General features: G+C 38.9%; 1 protein-coding gene across 1 annotated transcript in view; it reads right to left on the reverse strand.

Annotated features, from left to right (window-relative positions):
• Positions 1–3832: 3832 nt before the first annotated feature.
• Positions 3833–15324, reverse strand: part of LOC112260169 (protein disulfide-isomerase TMX3-like) — a 36367-nt gene continuing 24875 nt past the window's right edge. The window contains exons 10-16 of the mRNA XM_024435063.1: positions 12324–12422; positions 11778–11835; positions 11506–11559; positions 11313–11369; positions 7700–7829; positions 7334–7402; positions 3833–6247 (exon numbers count right to left, since the gene is read on the reverse strand). Coding sequence (XP_024290831.1) covers positions 5999–6247; positions 7334–7402; positions 7700–7829; positions 11313–11369; positions 11506–11559; positions 11778–11835; positions 12324–12422 — 716 coding nt within the window. The 3' untranslated portion in view covers positions 3833–5998. The remainder of the gene's footprint in view (positions 6248–7333; positions 7403–7699; positions 7830–11312; positions 11370–11505; positions 11560–11777; positions 11836–12323; positions 12423–15324) is intronic.

Here is a 15324-nt window from a genome sequence, read left to right on the forward strand (position 1 = left end):
ACACTTCACTTGGACCGCAGAGTGAAGGAAAAGCAGTCAACAAGTGCTTAGCGTATTGGGAACTCCATCAAAACTGTTGGAAAAGCATTCCAGGTTAAGCTGATTTTGATGTCATAGTTTTGATGTCTACAATGTAGAAAATAGTAAAAAATAAAGAAAAAGACTTGAATGAGTAGGTGTTCTTAAACTTTTGACCAGTAGTGTACATCTGGTGTATTGGCAGCAATTATTGGTACCACAATTGTCTTCCCCGATTGACCATGAAGATTGCAATTGTTCCATTCACTATAATGGGAGATCCTGTTTTCTGCAAACCATGCCAACATAATCACAGTCGGCCTTGAACTTCCGTGGCTTCAATGAGTACGTTGAAATGCACACTAAAAAAATCTATATTAAACTGATTATGGCAGAAGGTTGAGTATAGCATTAGTCATGTTAACACCTTACTCTGCTTATCTTAAATGGCGTAAAGTCATAATTGAAGTAAGCATACGCTGATTAAAATGTGTTTTTCTGAGAAATCTTTCAAATTATTCCAAATCAAATCAATATTTATGTGTCACATGCGCCGAATACAACAGGTGTAGACCTTACTGTGAAATGCTTTCTTACAAGCCCTTTTAACCAACAATGCAGTTCAAGAAATAGACTTAAGAAAATATTTGCCAAATAAACTAAAGTAAAAATGTAAATTCAAAGTAACACAATAACATTACATAACAATAACGAGGCTATATACAGGGGGTACCGGTACCAAGTCAATGTGCGGGGGTACAGGTTAGTCAAGGTATTAAGACATGCAAACAGCTTAGTCTGGGTTCCAACTCTGTTTTGGATCTGCCCATGTGCCAACACCGGTAGGGGGAACACAGACTTTGTTTGTTTGGTTACGTTCTATGTGTTCTATGCTTCTTTATCCTTGACCATCATTTTGAGCCTAGGAGTATTGGAAAATATATAAGAGTATTGGTAGTAGTGATCATTTGTCATACAATGAATACCTTGTCATTTGTCATAGAGTAAAATAATTTGTCTGGATTTCCTGAATCAGAAATGCCCTAAACTAAACTGTTGTTCTGGTCTGACCTCTCTCAATGTTATGGAGAAGGTGACCACAAAGGGTGTCTAGATGCATGGAAGGGATCATTTGACCAAGAACAGTGTGAACCTGTTCTTGGTCAAATTATCCCTTCCTTGCATCTAGATGAATATACTGTATGTCAATGTAAATGTACATTCTGCCAGTGTGTGCTAAGTTGAGGGTCTCAAATTAAAGTGATAGAACCAATGTGAGGCACTAAGGACTGTCATTCTAAATTTGGGTTGGATAATTTATGAACAGTGCTAAAAGATTTGGAAAGATGAGGCTTCCTAAAATGTGAGGAGAGCCACTAGATTGTAGCTTGGGCTAACCTTGCCCCAGTCTCATTCATATCAAGGTTGGTGTAAAACTGTTGTAACATGTGTTCTCTCTCTTACCTATTAAAGTCAATATTCATCTGCCCTAGACCAAATTTGGGAGATCTCAAAAGACGTGAAGATAATTGGAAATGCTAAAAGAATTGCGTAAATTGGCTCTGCAAAACAGAGAGGTTCTTGACTATCTTTTGGCAGGTCAAGGGGGCACTTGTGCAATCATTGGCGATGAATGTTGTACTTTTGTCCCAGATCACTCTTCTAATATGACTGGTCTCGCCAAATACATTACCACTGTTGCTAAGAATAATTCCCCACAACCAGAGTGGACTCCTGCAACTTGGTTGGAATCCCTGTTTGGAAGTTGGGGATCCAAAATTGCCACATGGGCTGCAGCATGTATTTTTTCTTAGTTTGTCTAAATTGTGTTATTTAATAGAAATATGAAAATAGAAGCTAAGATCGAAATGCTTACATTAAAATGTAATGACTATTATCTCTCAAGTGATAAGAGGATGGAATGTGATGGACATTTTTATGTTTGTACTTTTCTAAATAACCAATTTCTGTGTTCATGCAAGTAATTGATTGAACTCCTGTGAGAAATTCTCACTGTAATATCTTCAATTTGGCAGTAGGCCCAGACCCTTGTTTTGAGAATGATATCTCAGTTTCAAGGTCTCAGCTTGGAAATAAGAAGCCTTGTGAGGTATTGGTCTGCCACATGCATGAACCAGTATTGGTCGGTCACATGAATGAAGCAAACGTTAATTAATTATAAATGCTAAATCATGCAAATATGACTTGACTGCAGTATATAAGAGAACTAACGGGACTGCCCCGGGAGAGCTCCTGACCGACGTTCACTATGGTGCATAAAGTTTGTTGGAACCTCTCCAGCGCCCTTATAATAAACAATGATTACTTTAAGATTGACTTTGAGAGTCCCTGTGTAAGAATTTCCACGACACAACTTAAGAAAATGCATTTTTCAATAGCACTGGTCCAAGAGATACATTTGGCAGAGAATGATTCAAGGTGGGGAAAAAAGAGGGGTTACTATCTTGTTTAATAGATCATTGTGCTTGCCAAGGGTAAAGTGTTGAGGGATGATCATGGTAGATATGTGATGGTAGTGGGGTCAGTAGGTGGCACAGACATTAATATTCTGAACCTGTATGCACCAAATTAAGACAACCCAGAGTTCTTTACAGATATCGCAACTGTAATAGCAGACAATGCAAAAGGGATGGTATTTGTTGGCGGGGACTTTAAATGCATACAGAGTTACAAGATTGACCGACTTCCTGCATATTAAAAAAAATCTAATTAGGGCTTATTGATACTTGGCATTTTAAGAATCCCAGAATGAAGGACTTAGGTTTTTCTAAGGTTCAAGACAGCTACTCCAGAATATACTTATTTTTATACTTATTTTGTATATCCAAGCAGTAATTACATAAAGTAGAGAAATATAGCATTTAACATATTGACAGACCATATTGTAAAGCAAGAGTTACAAGATTACCCTGAGTGATAATGATTACGTATCATCACCTATTTTGTGGGAAGGGGCAAAGGCAGTATTAGGAGGGAAGATAATTGCTTGTGTGCCAAATTAAGAAGAAAAACAGCAGGGTTTGTGGATAGTTTAAAGAGAACATAAAAAACAAGGGATGATGATATATTGCATAAGTTGAATGAATGTAGACAAAAATTAGATGAGTTATTGATTTACAAAGTATAAGGGGCAGTTAGATTTACTAATCAAAGATATTATGGGGTGGGTAATAGAGCCAGATGGTTGTTAGCCTTTCAGCTACAAAAATCCCAGGCTAGCAGAGTAGACCCTAAGATAATTCATCCCTTCTCTAAAGCAGAACCAAGAGACATTGCAGAGGCATTTGGAGCATATTAAAAAGACCTTTACGATTCATCAGAACAAGACCATAAACAAGAACAAAATAGAACCCTTTCGTCTAACTTAAATCTCACTAAATAATCAGAGGACGAAATGACACGGACAGTTACAGAAAGCGAGATTGAGGAAGCCATTAAGGGATTGAAAAATAATATCACCAGGGACCGATGGATACCGAAGTGAATTTTATAAGACCCCAGTTCTGTGCAGAGTAAATACTGTGATTGTGAATTATCAAAGGGAGAGCAACCCAAAACGTGGTAGGAGGCAACCATTACAGTAATCCATATGAAAGGTAAAGGTCCTTCCCAGTGAAGCTCATTTTGGCCTTTTAGTCTTCTCCCCACGGACCTGAAATTGTTATCCACAATAATTACTGAGAGAATTCAGAAACATATAGGGAAAGTGATTAACCCAGATCAGACAGGTTGTATACCTGGCAGACACATTTCCAACAATATTAGGAGAGTATTAAACATTCAATCACTGACAAAGGGTAGACAACAAACATTTAATACATCTCAGCTTAAATGGATTTTGTGCATTATAGTTGATTGGTTATACCTAAAACAAACACTATTGAGTATGGGATTCAGGCCATTGAAAGGTTACAGCTCACAATTCTTCAGGCTGAAAAAAGAAACTAGCATAATTTTCTCTAAATATTGAGCCACTGGCAGAAATGATGATGAACCCACAAATTTAAGGTATAGTGGATGAAGGTGTGACACACAAGATATCCCTCTTTGCATATGATATTTTGCTGTATTTAAAAAATCCCTTTATCCTCTATCCCTAAACTCTTCCACGGTTTGAGGTGCTTTGAAGAACAGCCTAGGTATAAAGTCAGTGAAGCAAAGTCAGAAGCTATGATGATTTCAGGAAATTGGCCCTCTCAGTTGAATAAAGATGTGTCCTTTCATTGGTCTAGACAAGGGTTTAGATATTTGCATATTATTTTCTAACACCCTGCGCATCACAGCTTTACTCAGGAAACTATACTAAACTGATCTCACAGATTAAGACAGATTTGGGAAGATCTGCCACTTTCTTTAATTGGTAGGGTGGAAATGGTAAGAATGAATATGTTGCCCAGATTGCTCATTCCATTTCATGCATTACCCATTCTAGTCCCTGTGTCTACCTTCAAGCTGTTTCATAAGCTTATTTCCAAATTCATATGGCAAAACAAGAGACCTAGAGCGAGACTCAAAGTGCTTTCTTTTAAAACCCAAAGACAAAGGTGGCCTGGGCTTACCCAATTTAAAAAATTACTTTTGGGCCACTCAATTAAAAGCTTTGGTGGCCTGGATTAATATCTATATTCTGAGAACAGTCATGGCAACCATGTTCTGTGTATGTTTGGTGGGACTTTGATGGAATATTCTCCTAACCCTCAGAAAACTGGACTTGGGAAAGTTCCAATGAAATGTGTCTAGAACATTAATGGGCAATTCCACCACTTTCAGCCTCATATTCATTATCTCCAGCACCATACCGGTGTCTACGTAATACGAAAACTGCACATTTCTATGATCTGTGGTTAAAAAGAAAAGGACGTTAAAAAAACGCTTCTCTGTGACATCACAGGGTAGGATTAAAAGTGGTTTTCAAAACTTGCAACAAGTTTCTAGCCAATATTTTCTTGCTCCCCCAATTCTTGCTACCCACGAATTTCATAGTGTTTGAAAATCACTGTTTTGATGATATTATCGTGTAGAACTTGTTAACTTTATATTTCTTTCTACAAAATGTAGAAATGCTCCCTTTTCACATATGTAGTCGCTGGTATTGTGCTAGATAATTAAAATTAAGTTGAAAAGTGAAATTGCTCTTTAATATAGGATTTTCTGAGAACATGGCATCACATTTAATCTGTAACGCCAAAACATGCTAAATAGGTTCTCAGGAATTTTTGCTAGCATACATAGAATGTTCCCCTAACTAACAGAAAAGTGGGCACAAACTGGATACAATCAGGAGAACATGACAAGTAACATCACAAAAATGTTCTCTACCTAGAATTGTTTGCTGGGTTTATTGATGGTGCTAAAAAACTAACACCACAGTGGAACAAAATAGAACATTTTCACTGAATTCGTCTCCTGTAACCCACTGTAAAGACATTTCCGGTTTATATAGGCCCTACAATTCAATGTCTTCAACAACATTGAATTGACATTAATTCATTAATGAATGTTTCAAATAAAAATATATATGATAAAAAAAAGTCCAAATCAAATAAATAAAAGAGTTTGGAGTGATGCAACAAAACCCCAATAACTTCTTAGAAAATGATTAATGACGTAGAAATTCAAGTATCGCTGAACATACTCAGGATAACTACTCAGCCTGAATCGCCAATTGACCCCTAGTACCTCCTCCCTAGGGTACGTTGAAGCAATATGGCGAAAACGCCACACAGTCTATAGGAAGGCAATTAAAGTTATTACCATATTGCTTATTTAAACCTATCCCATTTTCTTATATACACAAGAGGGGCTAAGGGGTAGGGGTTTATTTTAGTTAACTTTTTATTTAACCTTTATTTATCCAGGAAGTCCTATTGAGGTCAGAATGCCTACGTATTTTATGAGGGAGACATGGCCACGAGGGCATTTCAATTCAAAAAACGTCATACTTCATACCACTTCATACTTAATCGGCCTTCTTCTCTGCCGGATTCTTCGCTTTCGTCTCAGTCTTCTTGTCTTCCCCAGGACCTTTGAGCTGCTTTTGCTCCACCCTCTCCCCAGTTATTGGTTCCTCGTCCTCTGTGTCTCTCATCGACTCTGTGTTTCTCATTGAGCGCCAGGCCATGCATAGGCCGTAACACAAGGCACTTCCGCCGCCGCAGAAAACAACGACGAGGAAGGCACCCAAAAGGGGCGCATTGGTAAATATATTCTGAGAGAGAGAGAGAGAGAGAGAGGTGTAGATTGGTGGAGTTGATCTTGTGGTCAGGGCACAGGGTTAAGGCAAAGCCATACTTTGCTATACGAAAAAAATATCCATTATACAACAGCACTGATAAAATGTAATTACAGTTGAAGTCGGAAGTTTACATACACCGTAGCCAAATACATTTCAACTCAGTTTTTAACAATTCCTGACATTTAATCCCAGTAAATATTCCCTGTCTTAGGTCAGTTAGGATCACCACTTTATTTTAAGAATGTGAAATGTCAGAATAATAGTAGAGAGAATGATTTATTTCAGCTTCTCAGTGGGTCAGAAGTTTGCATACTGCTAAATTAGTATTTGGTAGCATTGCCTTTAAATAGTTTAACTTGGGTCAGTCCCTCCTGCAGCAAATCACCCCCACAACATGGTGCTGCCACCCCCGTGCTTCACGGTTGGGATGGTGTTCTTCGACTTGCAAGCGTTCCCCTTTTTCCTCCAAACATAACGATGGTCATTATTGCCAAACAGTTCTATTTTTGTTTCATCAGACCAGAGGACATTTCTCCAAAAAGTACGATCTTTGTCCCCACGTGCAGTTGCAAACCGTAGTCTGGCTTTTTATCGCGGTTTTGGAGCAGTGGCTTCATCCTTAGAGTTTGCCAAAAGGCACCCAAAGACTCTCAGTTTGAAGGTAGGCCTTGAAATATATCCACAGGTACACCTCCAATTGACTCAAATGATGTCAATCAGAAGCTTCTAATGCCATGACATCCTTTTCTGGAATTTCCCAAGCTGTTTAAAGGCACCGTCAATTCAGTGTATGTACCCGTCTGACCCACTGGAATTGTGATACAGTGAATTATAAGTGAAATAATCTGTCTGTAAACAATTGTTGGAAAAATAACTTGTCATGCACAAAGTAGATGTCCTAACCGACTTGCCAAAACTATAGTTTGTTAAACAAGAAATTTGTGGAGTGGTTGAAAATGGAGTTTTAATGACTCCAACCTAAGTGAATGTAAACTTCCGACTTCAACTATATGTCAAAGTGAAAACGAAAGCCTCGTGCCAACATGTTCTGTGACTTACTGTAACAGTCGTTTTGGTGTTGAACGCTATCCTTATAAAGCATTGATAGTATCCATTCCCTCCCTGGGACTGATTGAAACAAGATTGTTAATGTTGGATATTACAAATGTTATTGGGTAATATACAATGTTTCGATGGACACTACACATTGCATCAAATGTATCATATTTGAACATGCTTCTCTGTGTTTTACATTTTTTAAACCTGTGTTTGTTTGAGCTTCAATGAAATTGACAGGGCTTGCACTTTGGAACAATTCTAATGTTTATATTGTGCTGGGCAAGCTTAATCAAGCACAGGTAAAGTATTTCAAAGATTTCAAATACAATTTCATCCCAGGTCAGATTTAGGTTTAGTTAGACTGACTTTAATCCGGCCCTTCGACACTCCATCGATGAACTTCACCAGCTGTTCCTTTGTCTCCACTTTGTTGGGCGGTAGGAAATATCCATCGTTAGACACGTTGAGCACGATAATAGAGGGCATGGCCAGTTCTCTGTCAACACATACACATAGGGTTTAGGGTTAGTTGTCAGCACGCTGTGTCAGTGGCAATTTCAGTGAAGCCACTACACAACACAACAATAAACAATACATTAAATGCACCATAACAGTGACAAACGGTGCCTACAAACTGCTAGGGCCTACATAAAGCTGTACCAACACCAGAGCTTTCTTTTTAGCACCGTAGAGTGAATCGTTGCCACCGCTACACATGGCTATCAGCGGAGCCTTGTCTGGCAGAAAAGCCTTTTTTTTTAAACATAGCTGATATGGCTGACTTGCTTAAATAAATATGCCTCTACTGACTCCTTGTGTATTCATGTAACTCGACAAGAACCGTATTCTCCCTCAATAATAATGAATGCCGACATTTTTTTGACTTTTGAACCATACACCAACATTATTACATTTATGTTCAGTAAATTCATCATGTTTGTTATTTTATCATTAACACAAGTAGCTAAAACTATAAGCAAGTGTAAACAAACGAGCTGCGACGAGGTATGACTATTTGAGAGAGAGAGAGAGAGAGAGAGAGAGAGAGAGAGACTCAGCGGTTAGTATTTTATTATGTGGTCTTAAAGGGAAGGAAAATACAATTATGAGGATCCACTTTTATTGACAATTTACTGACACACAGACAGCGCATTGCACAAACAAAACAACCCTCACAATATGAACTGGAATTACATGGGTCCATTCCTGAACTTTTTGTGAACATAACATTTTGAATGGGAAGAGACTCACTGGCAAACATGTTTACAGACCCAACAGCATTATATAGTATCCCCTCCTCATGGAGAAAACCACATGAACTATTATAATACACAAATTAAGGAAACCAATGAAATGCATCATTCTAACATTACCTAAAATGATGAATAATCCTAATGAGACCTATTTAAGCAACATAACAATGGAGATGTACAAACTACGGCATAATGGAACGATGAGCAGATAAGAATCAAGCCGTAATTTTGATTAAGACATGAGCTGAGACGGACGGTAGCCTAAAGTAAATTCGGAAAGTATTTCAGACACCTTGACTTTTTCCACATTTTGTTACGTTACAATCTTATTGTAAAAAGGATTAAATACATACACATTTTCATCAATCTACACACAATACCCCATAATGACAAAGCAAAACCTGTTTTCCGGACATTTTTGCAAAAGTATTAAAAATTTAAAACAGAAATACGTTATTTACATAAGTATTCAGATCCTTTGCTATTAGACTTGAAATTAGACTTTCCATTGATCATCCTTTAGATGTTTCTACAACTTGATTGGAGTCCACCTGTGGTAAATTAAATTGATTGGACATGATTTGGAAAGGCACACACCTGTCTATATAAGGTCCCACAGTTGACAATGCATGTCAGAGCAAAAACCAAGCCATGAGGTGGAAGGAATTGTCCGTAGAGCTCCGAGACATGATTGTGTTGAAGCACAGATCTGGGGAAGGGTACCAAAAAATGTCTGCACCATTGAAGGTCCCCAAGAACACAGTGGCCTCCATCATTATTAAATGAAATAAGTTTGGAACCACCAAGACTCTTCCTAGAGCTGGCAGCCCGGCCAAACTGAGCAATCGGAGGAGAAGAGCCTTTGTCAGGGAGGTGAGCTCCAGACTTCCTCTGTGGAGATGTGAGAACATTCCAGAAGGACAACCATCTCTGCAGCATTCAAAATAATCAGGCCTTTACGTTAGAATGGCCAGACGGAAACCACTCCTCAGTAAAAGGCACATGACAGCCCGCTTGGAGTTTGCCAAAAGGCACCCAAAGACTCTCAGACCAGGAGAAACAAGATTCTCTGGTCTGACGAAATCAAGATTGAACTCTTTGGCCTGAATGCCAAGCATCATGTTCTGGAGGAAACCTGGCACCATCCCTACGGTGAAGCATGGCGGTGGCAGCATCATGCTGTGTGGATGTTTTTGTTTTAGCAGCAGGGACTGGTAGACTAATCACGATCGAGAGAAAGATGAACAGAGCAAAGTGCAGAGAGATCCTTGATGACAACCTTTCCAGAACGCTCAGGACCTCAGACTGGGGCGAAGGTTCACCTTCCAATAGGACAATGACCGTAAGCACACAGCCTAGACAAAGCAGGAGTGGCTTTGGGACAATTCTCTGAATGTCCTTGAGTGGCACAGCCGGAGCCCGAACTTGAACACGATCAAACATCTCTGGAGAAACCTGAAAATAGCTGGGCAGCGACACTCCCCATCCAACCTGAAAGAGCTTGAGAGGATCTACAGAGGTGAATGGGAGAAACTCCCCAAATACAGGTGTGCCAAACATGTAGCATCATATTCAATAAGATTCGAGGCTATAATCGCTGCCAAAGGTGCTTCAACAAAGTAGAGTAAAGGGTCTGAATACTTATGTAAATGTGATATTTCAGTTTCTTATTTTTTAATACATTTGCAAAAGAAAATCTAAAAACTTGTTATTGCTTTGTCAATATGGGGTATTGTGTGTATATTGATAATGGGGAAAAAACAACTTAATTAATTTTAGAATAAGGCTGGCAGCGAAACAGTTCATCCAGCCTCAATTACTGCCTGGAACCTAACAAAGCGGAAAAAGTAAAGGGGTCTGAATACTTTCCGAATGCACTGCTATATCCTTATTCGTTTAGCCACACAATTTAATGCATGCTATGATTTTGGCAAGCACATAACTATTCTCCTCCGTTTGTTGGTTGTGAAGGTTGATTGCTCATCTATATGCGGTGTCTAGCCACAATGTTTGGTTTCCCCAGAAGTCCCAGTTTATCAACGTTATCTAGATGTGATGCACAATTCTCATATTTTGAGTCCCTTTCAGACAGATGTTCTAAATCTTTAAACCCAGACATGGACCACCCACCCTCTCCACCAAATAGCAGACAGGTGAAGCAAAATAGTGATTGCTTTGCGATGCTCACAGTTAGCCACTGCTTCCTTCCAACACCCTCATTGTTGAATTAACGATTTCCAATATTTATGCCCAATGGCCAATGAGCACTGAGAAGATTTCTCTCATTTATTTTTATATGACAAGGAAAAGTATTTTCCAGTAGATAATTGATGTGATTTATGATTCCGACTGCTTATCTAGCTAGCCAGGATTTTAAAAGTATGATGTTGACATTATCAGTCCAATCAAAGCTACAGCTAAATTTAACGTGATATGACATAATTTTGTCTGTGGCCAATGACCTTTAACCTTCTTGGATGGGCATTTCTACTGTAAATCTATGGCTCTACCCCACCTGTCCTGAACCACTGTGCCACTGTGCTGTGTATGGAAGGCACTACTAGGCAGGCCAGGTCCTGGAGAACCATTGCCCGAAACAAAGATCCTAACCACACTTAACACAGCAATCGCTTATATTATGTATTGATGTCAATTGTGGATTTGTGCAAAAACTCTAGCTACTTCTGAATTTTAAATGAGGGCAGAAAAGAGATATGACCACTCACTCCATGATGAGGCCATTGATGTACTCGTTTCCGTCCATGTGACCAAACTGGAATTCTCTGAGAAGACATCAGGACCATGTTCATTATGATACATCAAAGCAAAACTTTTGCAAAATAAAACAAAAATAGTCATTTCTTATTGGGCAAGTTCAGATAGTAACTCCCCGTTTTGCTCTGTTTCAGATAAACTCACTTGCTATAGAGGTCCTTGTATTCAGTGGCCACTCTTTCCACCATGGTCTTGTAACTGGGTAGGGAGGAATATTTGATTAATAAGAATAGGCTGTTAATATGTTTCGAGTGCAATATTTATCACATGAACAAAAGTTGATTTGTAAGGGTGATCTTGTCCTAATGGAAACTTGAGATCTACATGTGTAACTTGAATTGTAGCACATATGAGGTAAATGTGTAATTCAGGTGAACTACCCCTTACATTATATTGGGATAAAGAGATACTCATACCGGATGCTCTCCTCAGTAGGGTTTCTCTCATCCACTATAGCCAGAGCCACCAGTTTGCCTATGGTGAGGAACACACATAAAACACCAAACAGTTCCTATGGTGAGGAACACACATAAAACACCAAAACATATCCTATGGTGAGGAAAACAAATAAAAAAATAAAACAATTCTAAACACAGAAAAAACACATTTAACTTCACTTCATAACCATCATTCACATAGGATTTTATTCCTATCTGATTCAGTAAAGCCACACTGTAAGAATTAATAGCAATGTAATGCACTAGTTCATACACTCACTGAATATTGAACACTGTTGCTTGCCCCCTTGTGGTAGACAAGTAGACACACAAAGACATCCATTCTATTGAAATCTTCTAATTCAAAGTTATTTACTGGTTAAGTACATCCTCTACCATGCTTGCTGTGTGTGTGTGTGTGTGTGTGTGTGTGTGTGTGTGTGTGTGTGTGTGTGTGTGTGTGTGTGTGTGTGTGTGTGTGTGTGTGTGTGTGTGTGTGTGTGTGCATGAGAGAGTGTAACATACTTGTATCTCCCATTTCATACAAAGTGTAGCTGTCAATCTGGAGGTAATTAAGGAATCGTTCACTATTGATCCAGGATGCGAGGTCCCCATCATGTTGTTCTAAGAGACAAGAGAAAAATATAAAATATACATGTTTGTAGTCAGCGAATACTAAAGTTATCCAGAGGCTGCTGAGAGTGATTCAACAACCCAAAAATACACTTCCAGACTTTCCAGATTGATCAACAACATCACAGTATAATGAACAACTTTAGCAAATGATCCGTTCCAAAAAATATTGTAGCTGACTATGTTCTAGGGCTGCGGTGAGATTCTCTACCCTTCTCCCGAAGTGTGCAATCACACACTTCCCTTCATGGATTTATAAGGAATGGACAGAGGAAAGGAATTTGGTGGAAACTCCCTCCGGACATGGTTGCACCAATCCAAAGCGTCTAACTGTGTGAAGGGGAGTGAATGAGTGGACACTTCTTGGTGAAGGGGAAATAATTGCAATCCATAGCCGTGGGAAGTTGTTTTGATCAAAAATGTTGGTGCTGATCGAAAAAGAAATGTTTTAGGGAGATCTATGCAGACTAACAATAAAATTCAATTCCTAATGTGATGAGTAGTTAAGCATAGGACAAGATTCAGTAACAGTATCACTGCAGCCTAAGTTCATTTAAATCATGGCTGTTTGCAAAAAAAGCCTGCTTGTAAACAGCGCATACATTTCTTTGCACTGCATAATAACAGGTGTGTCAGAGAGAGAAAACAAGTGTTGTAAATAAATTAGGTTGTTTTCACATATAGGCCTCTTTAAAATAACCAAACTCAGTCCTCTTTAATGTTAAATTTGGGGTAAAAAAAAGCTATATACGTACGTAACTCTTTGTATTCACTCTGCCCTTTGCCTTTGAATGAGGACTCAACTCTTTTGCCAGTTCACTTCACCTATTTTGTGGGCCGAGTCCTTTTTGCATTCACAATGCTATGTTCAGAAGGGAACCAAGATCTTTTTCCAACATTCACTCAATGCACTCTGGGTTTTTACAAAGTGCCAGATAAGCCATTCCATCAGATCATGTTATCGGACAGCTAGATATACCGACTTACATTTTGGAAGCTAATAGATTGCATTTAGTTAAAAGATGAGACATAATATCTTCTGATTATAATTATTAACATGTAAATATTATCGCTGACAGAGTAAATAGCATAAGAATACTGCAGATTAAATAATGCTGTAATTGAAAATTCTACACCCAATGCAGGGTACTGCTCCTTTAAGACTTAGCATTGATTTTGTGATTAGAGCTATCCGGAATCCTTGGGACATCCCTACCCTAAATCTTAACCTTAACCATAACCATAACCCTTACCTAACTTTAACCCTTACCTTAACCATTTTAAATGTCAACGTCAATAGGGTAACGTCAGGGTTGGGACATCCCAGGGATACCGAATAGCAATGACCTCACAAAATATGTTGTCTTCTCACACCATTCAAACCCCACAATCGAATGCACTGCTGATGAAGCGCTCTTAGCCTATTGCAAACTAATAATCTGAACATCATGTCAGTACAAAACTCCACACATATTTTGGAATTTCTGTGTATCCTTGACAATCGCTAAACAATATCCAAAAACAGCACACCGGAACACAGAATTCAAGCGACCACCTCTTGAGCTGGTTCGCTTCGGGGGCTCAATTTGAGTGGTCGGAGTTCCTTTGGAGAATTCAGACTGAACAAAAAATGAAGCGAACCGCACTTAGTTTACAAAAAGTTGCTGTAAGAGACAAAGTGTGAAAATACCCTTAGTAAGCACAAGATTGGGCCTAATCAAACTGAGCACAGAAATAAACGGTTTCAGGACCAATGACAGCTATGCACGCCATCACGTAGAAAAGTGCTCAAGTCAATCCAGCACCGGCGGGGCCGCACCCTGTGTTGATTGCTAGTGGGCTACTAAGCCTACGTGTTTGACATGGGCTGGAGCAGGCCTGCGAGCCGAGGCAGAGATAGTGCCATGTTCCTTATTTGATATTGCTCCCATTCCCTTTTTTACAAGTTTATAATTGTAAACTAATAGAAATAGAAATGGGAGACTGCTCCAGATCATTTCATATCAACCACAAGAGAAGAGGGATAAAGAGAGAGAGGGAGAGAAACTATGAATCCTAAACCACCCCCTAGCCCCTACTAACTCAATCGGAGGGCCCACCGTTGCCACGTGTTGCAGACGAAACTCGAGGGTGACTTCCAGAGTGGCAATGGGATCAATAAACCCATCATCTTCGGGACACACTTCTGAATGATGCAATTCATATTTGACTTTTAAAAATAAAAACGACCATGGAATTACAAACAAACAAATCCCCCTGTCATTTTACAAGATATAAACCTCAATAACAGTTAAACATTTCATTTGGGAGGTTTCATTTGTAACAGGTGTCAAGTCTCAAAATAAGACATAAACAAATGCTATTTGTATATAATTAGGCATGCCTCTCCATTCTTTTGTATGAAATAGCATAAACTCCAAACATATCGCATTGCGTGCCAGGATTGCACTTGCTCTGAAGCCTGCAGCCTTGCTGGCTCGGTCAAAGTGGCTGAGAGTCTAATTAGCCCTTACACCCAATAATTTTAACCTGTTGAGTGTAGGGGGCAGTATTTTGATTTTTGGATGAAAAACGTACCCAAATTTAACTGCCTATTTCTCAGGTCCAAAATCTAGAATATGTATATAATTGTCAGATTAGGATAGAAAACACTCTAAAGTTTCCAAAACTGTCTAAATATTGTCTGTGAGTATAACAGAACTGATATTGCAGGCGATAACCTGAGGAAAATTCAACCAGGAAGTGGCCTCTATTTTGAAAGCTCCAAGTTCCATTGAAAGCCTTCCCTCCATTTAAAGGGATATCAACCAGATTCCTTTTCCTACGGCTTCCCCATTTTGTGAACAGTCTTTAGACATAGTTTCAGGCTTTAATTTTGAAAAATGAGCAAGAA

Source organism: Oncorhynchus tshawytscha, linkage group LG10 (assembly GCF_018296145.1).
Source record: "Oncorhynchus tshawytscha isolate Ot180627B linkage group LG10, Otsh_v2.0, whole genome shotgun sequence".
Lineage (NCBI taxonomy): Eukaryota > Metazoa > Chordata > Actinopteri > Salmoniformes > Salmonidae > Oncorhynchus > Oncorhynchus tshawytscha.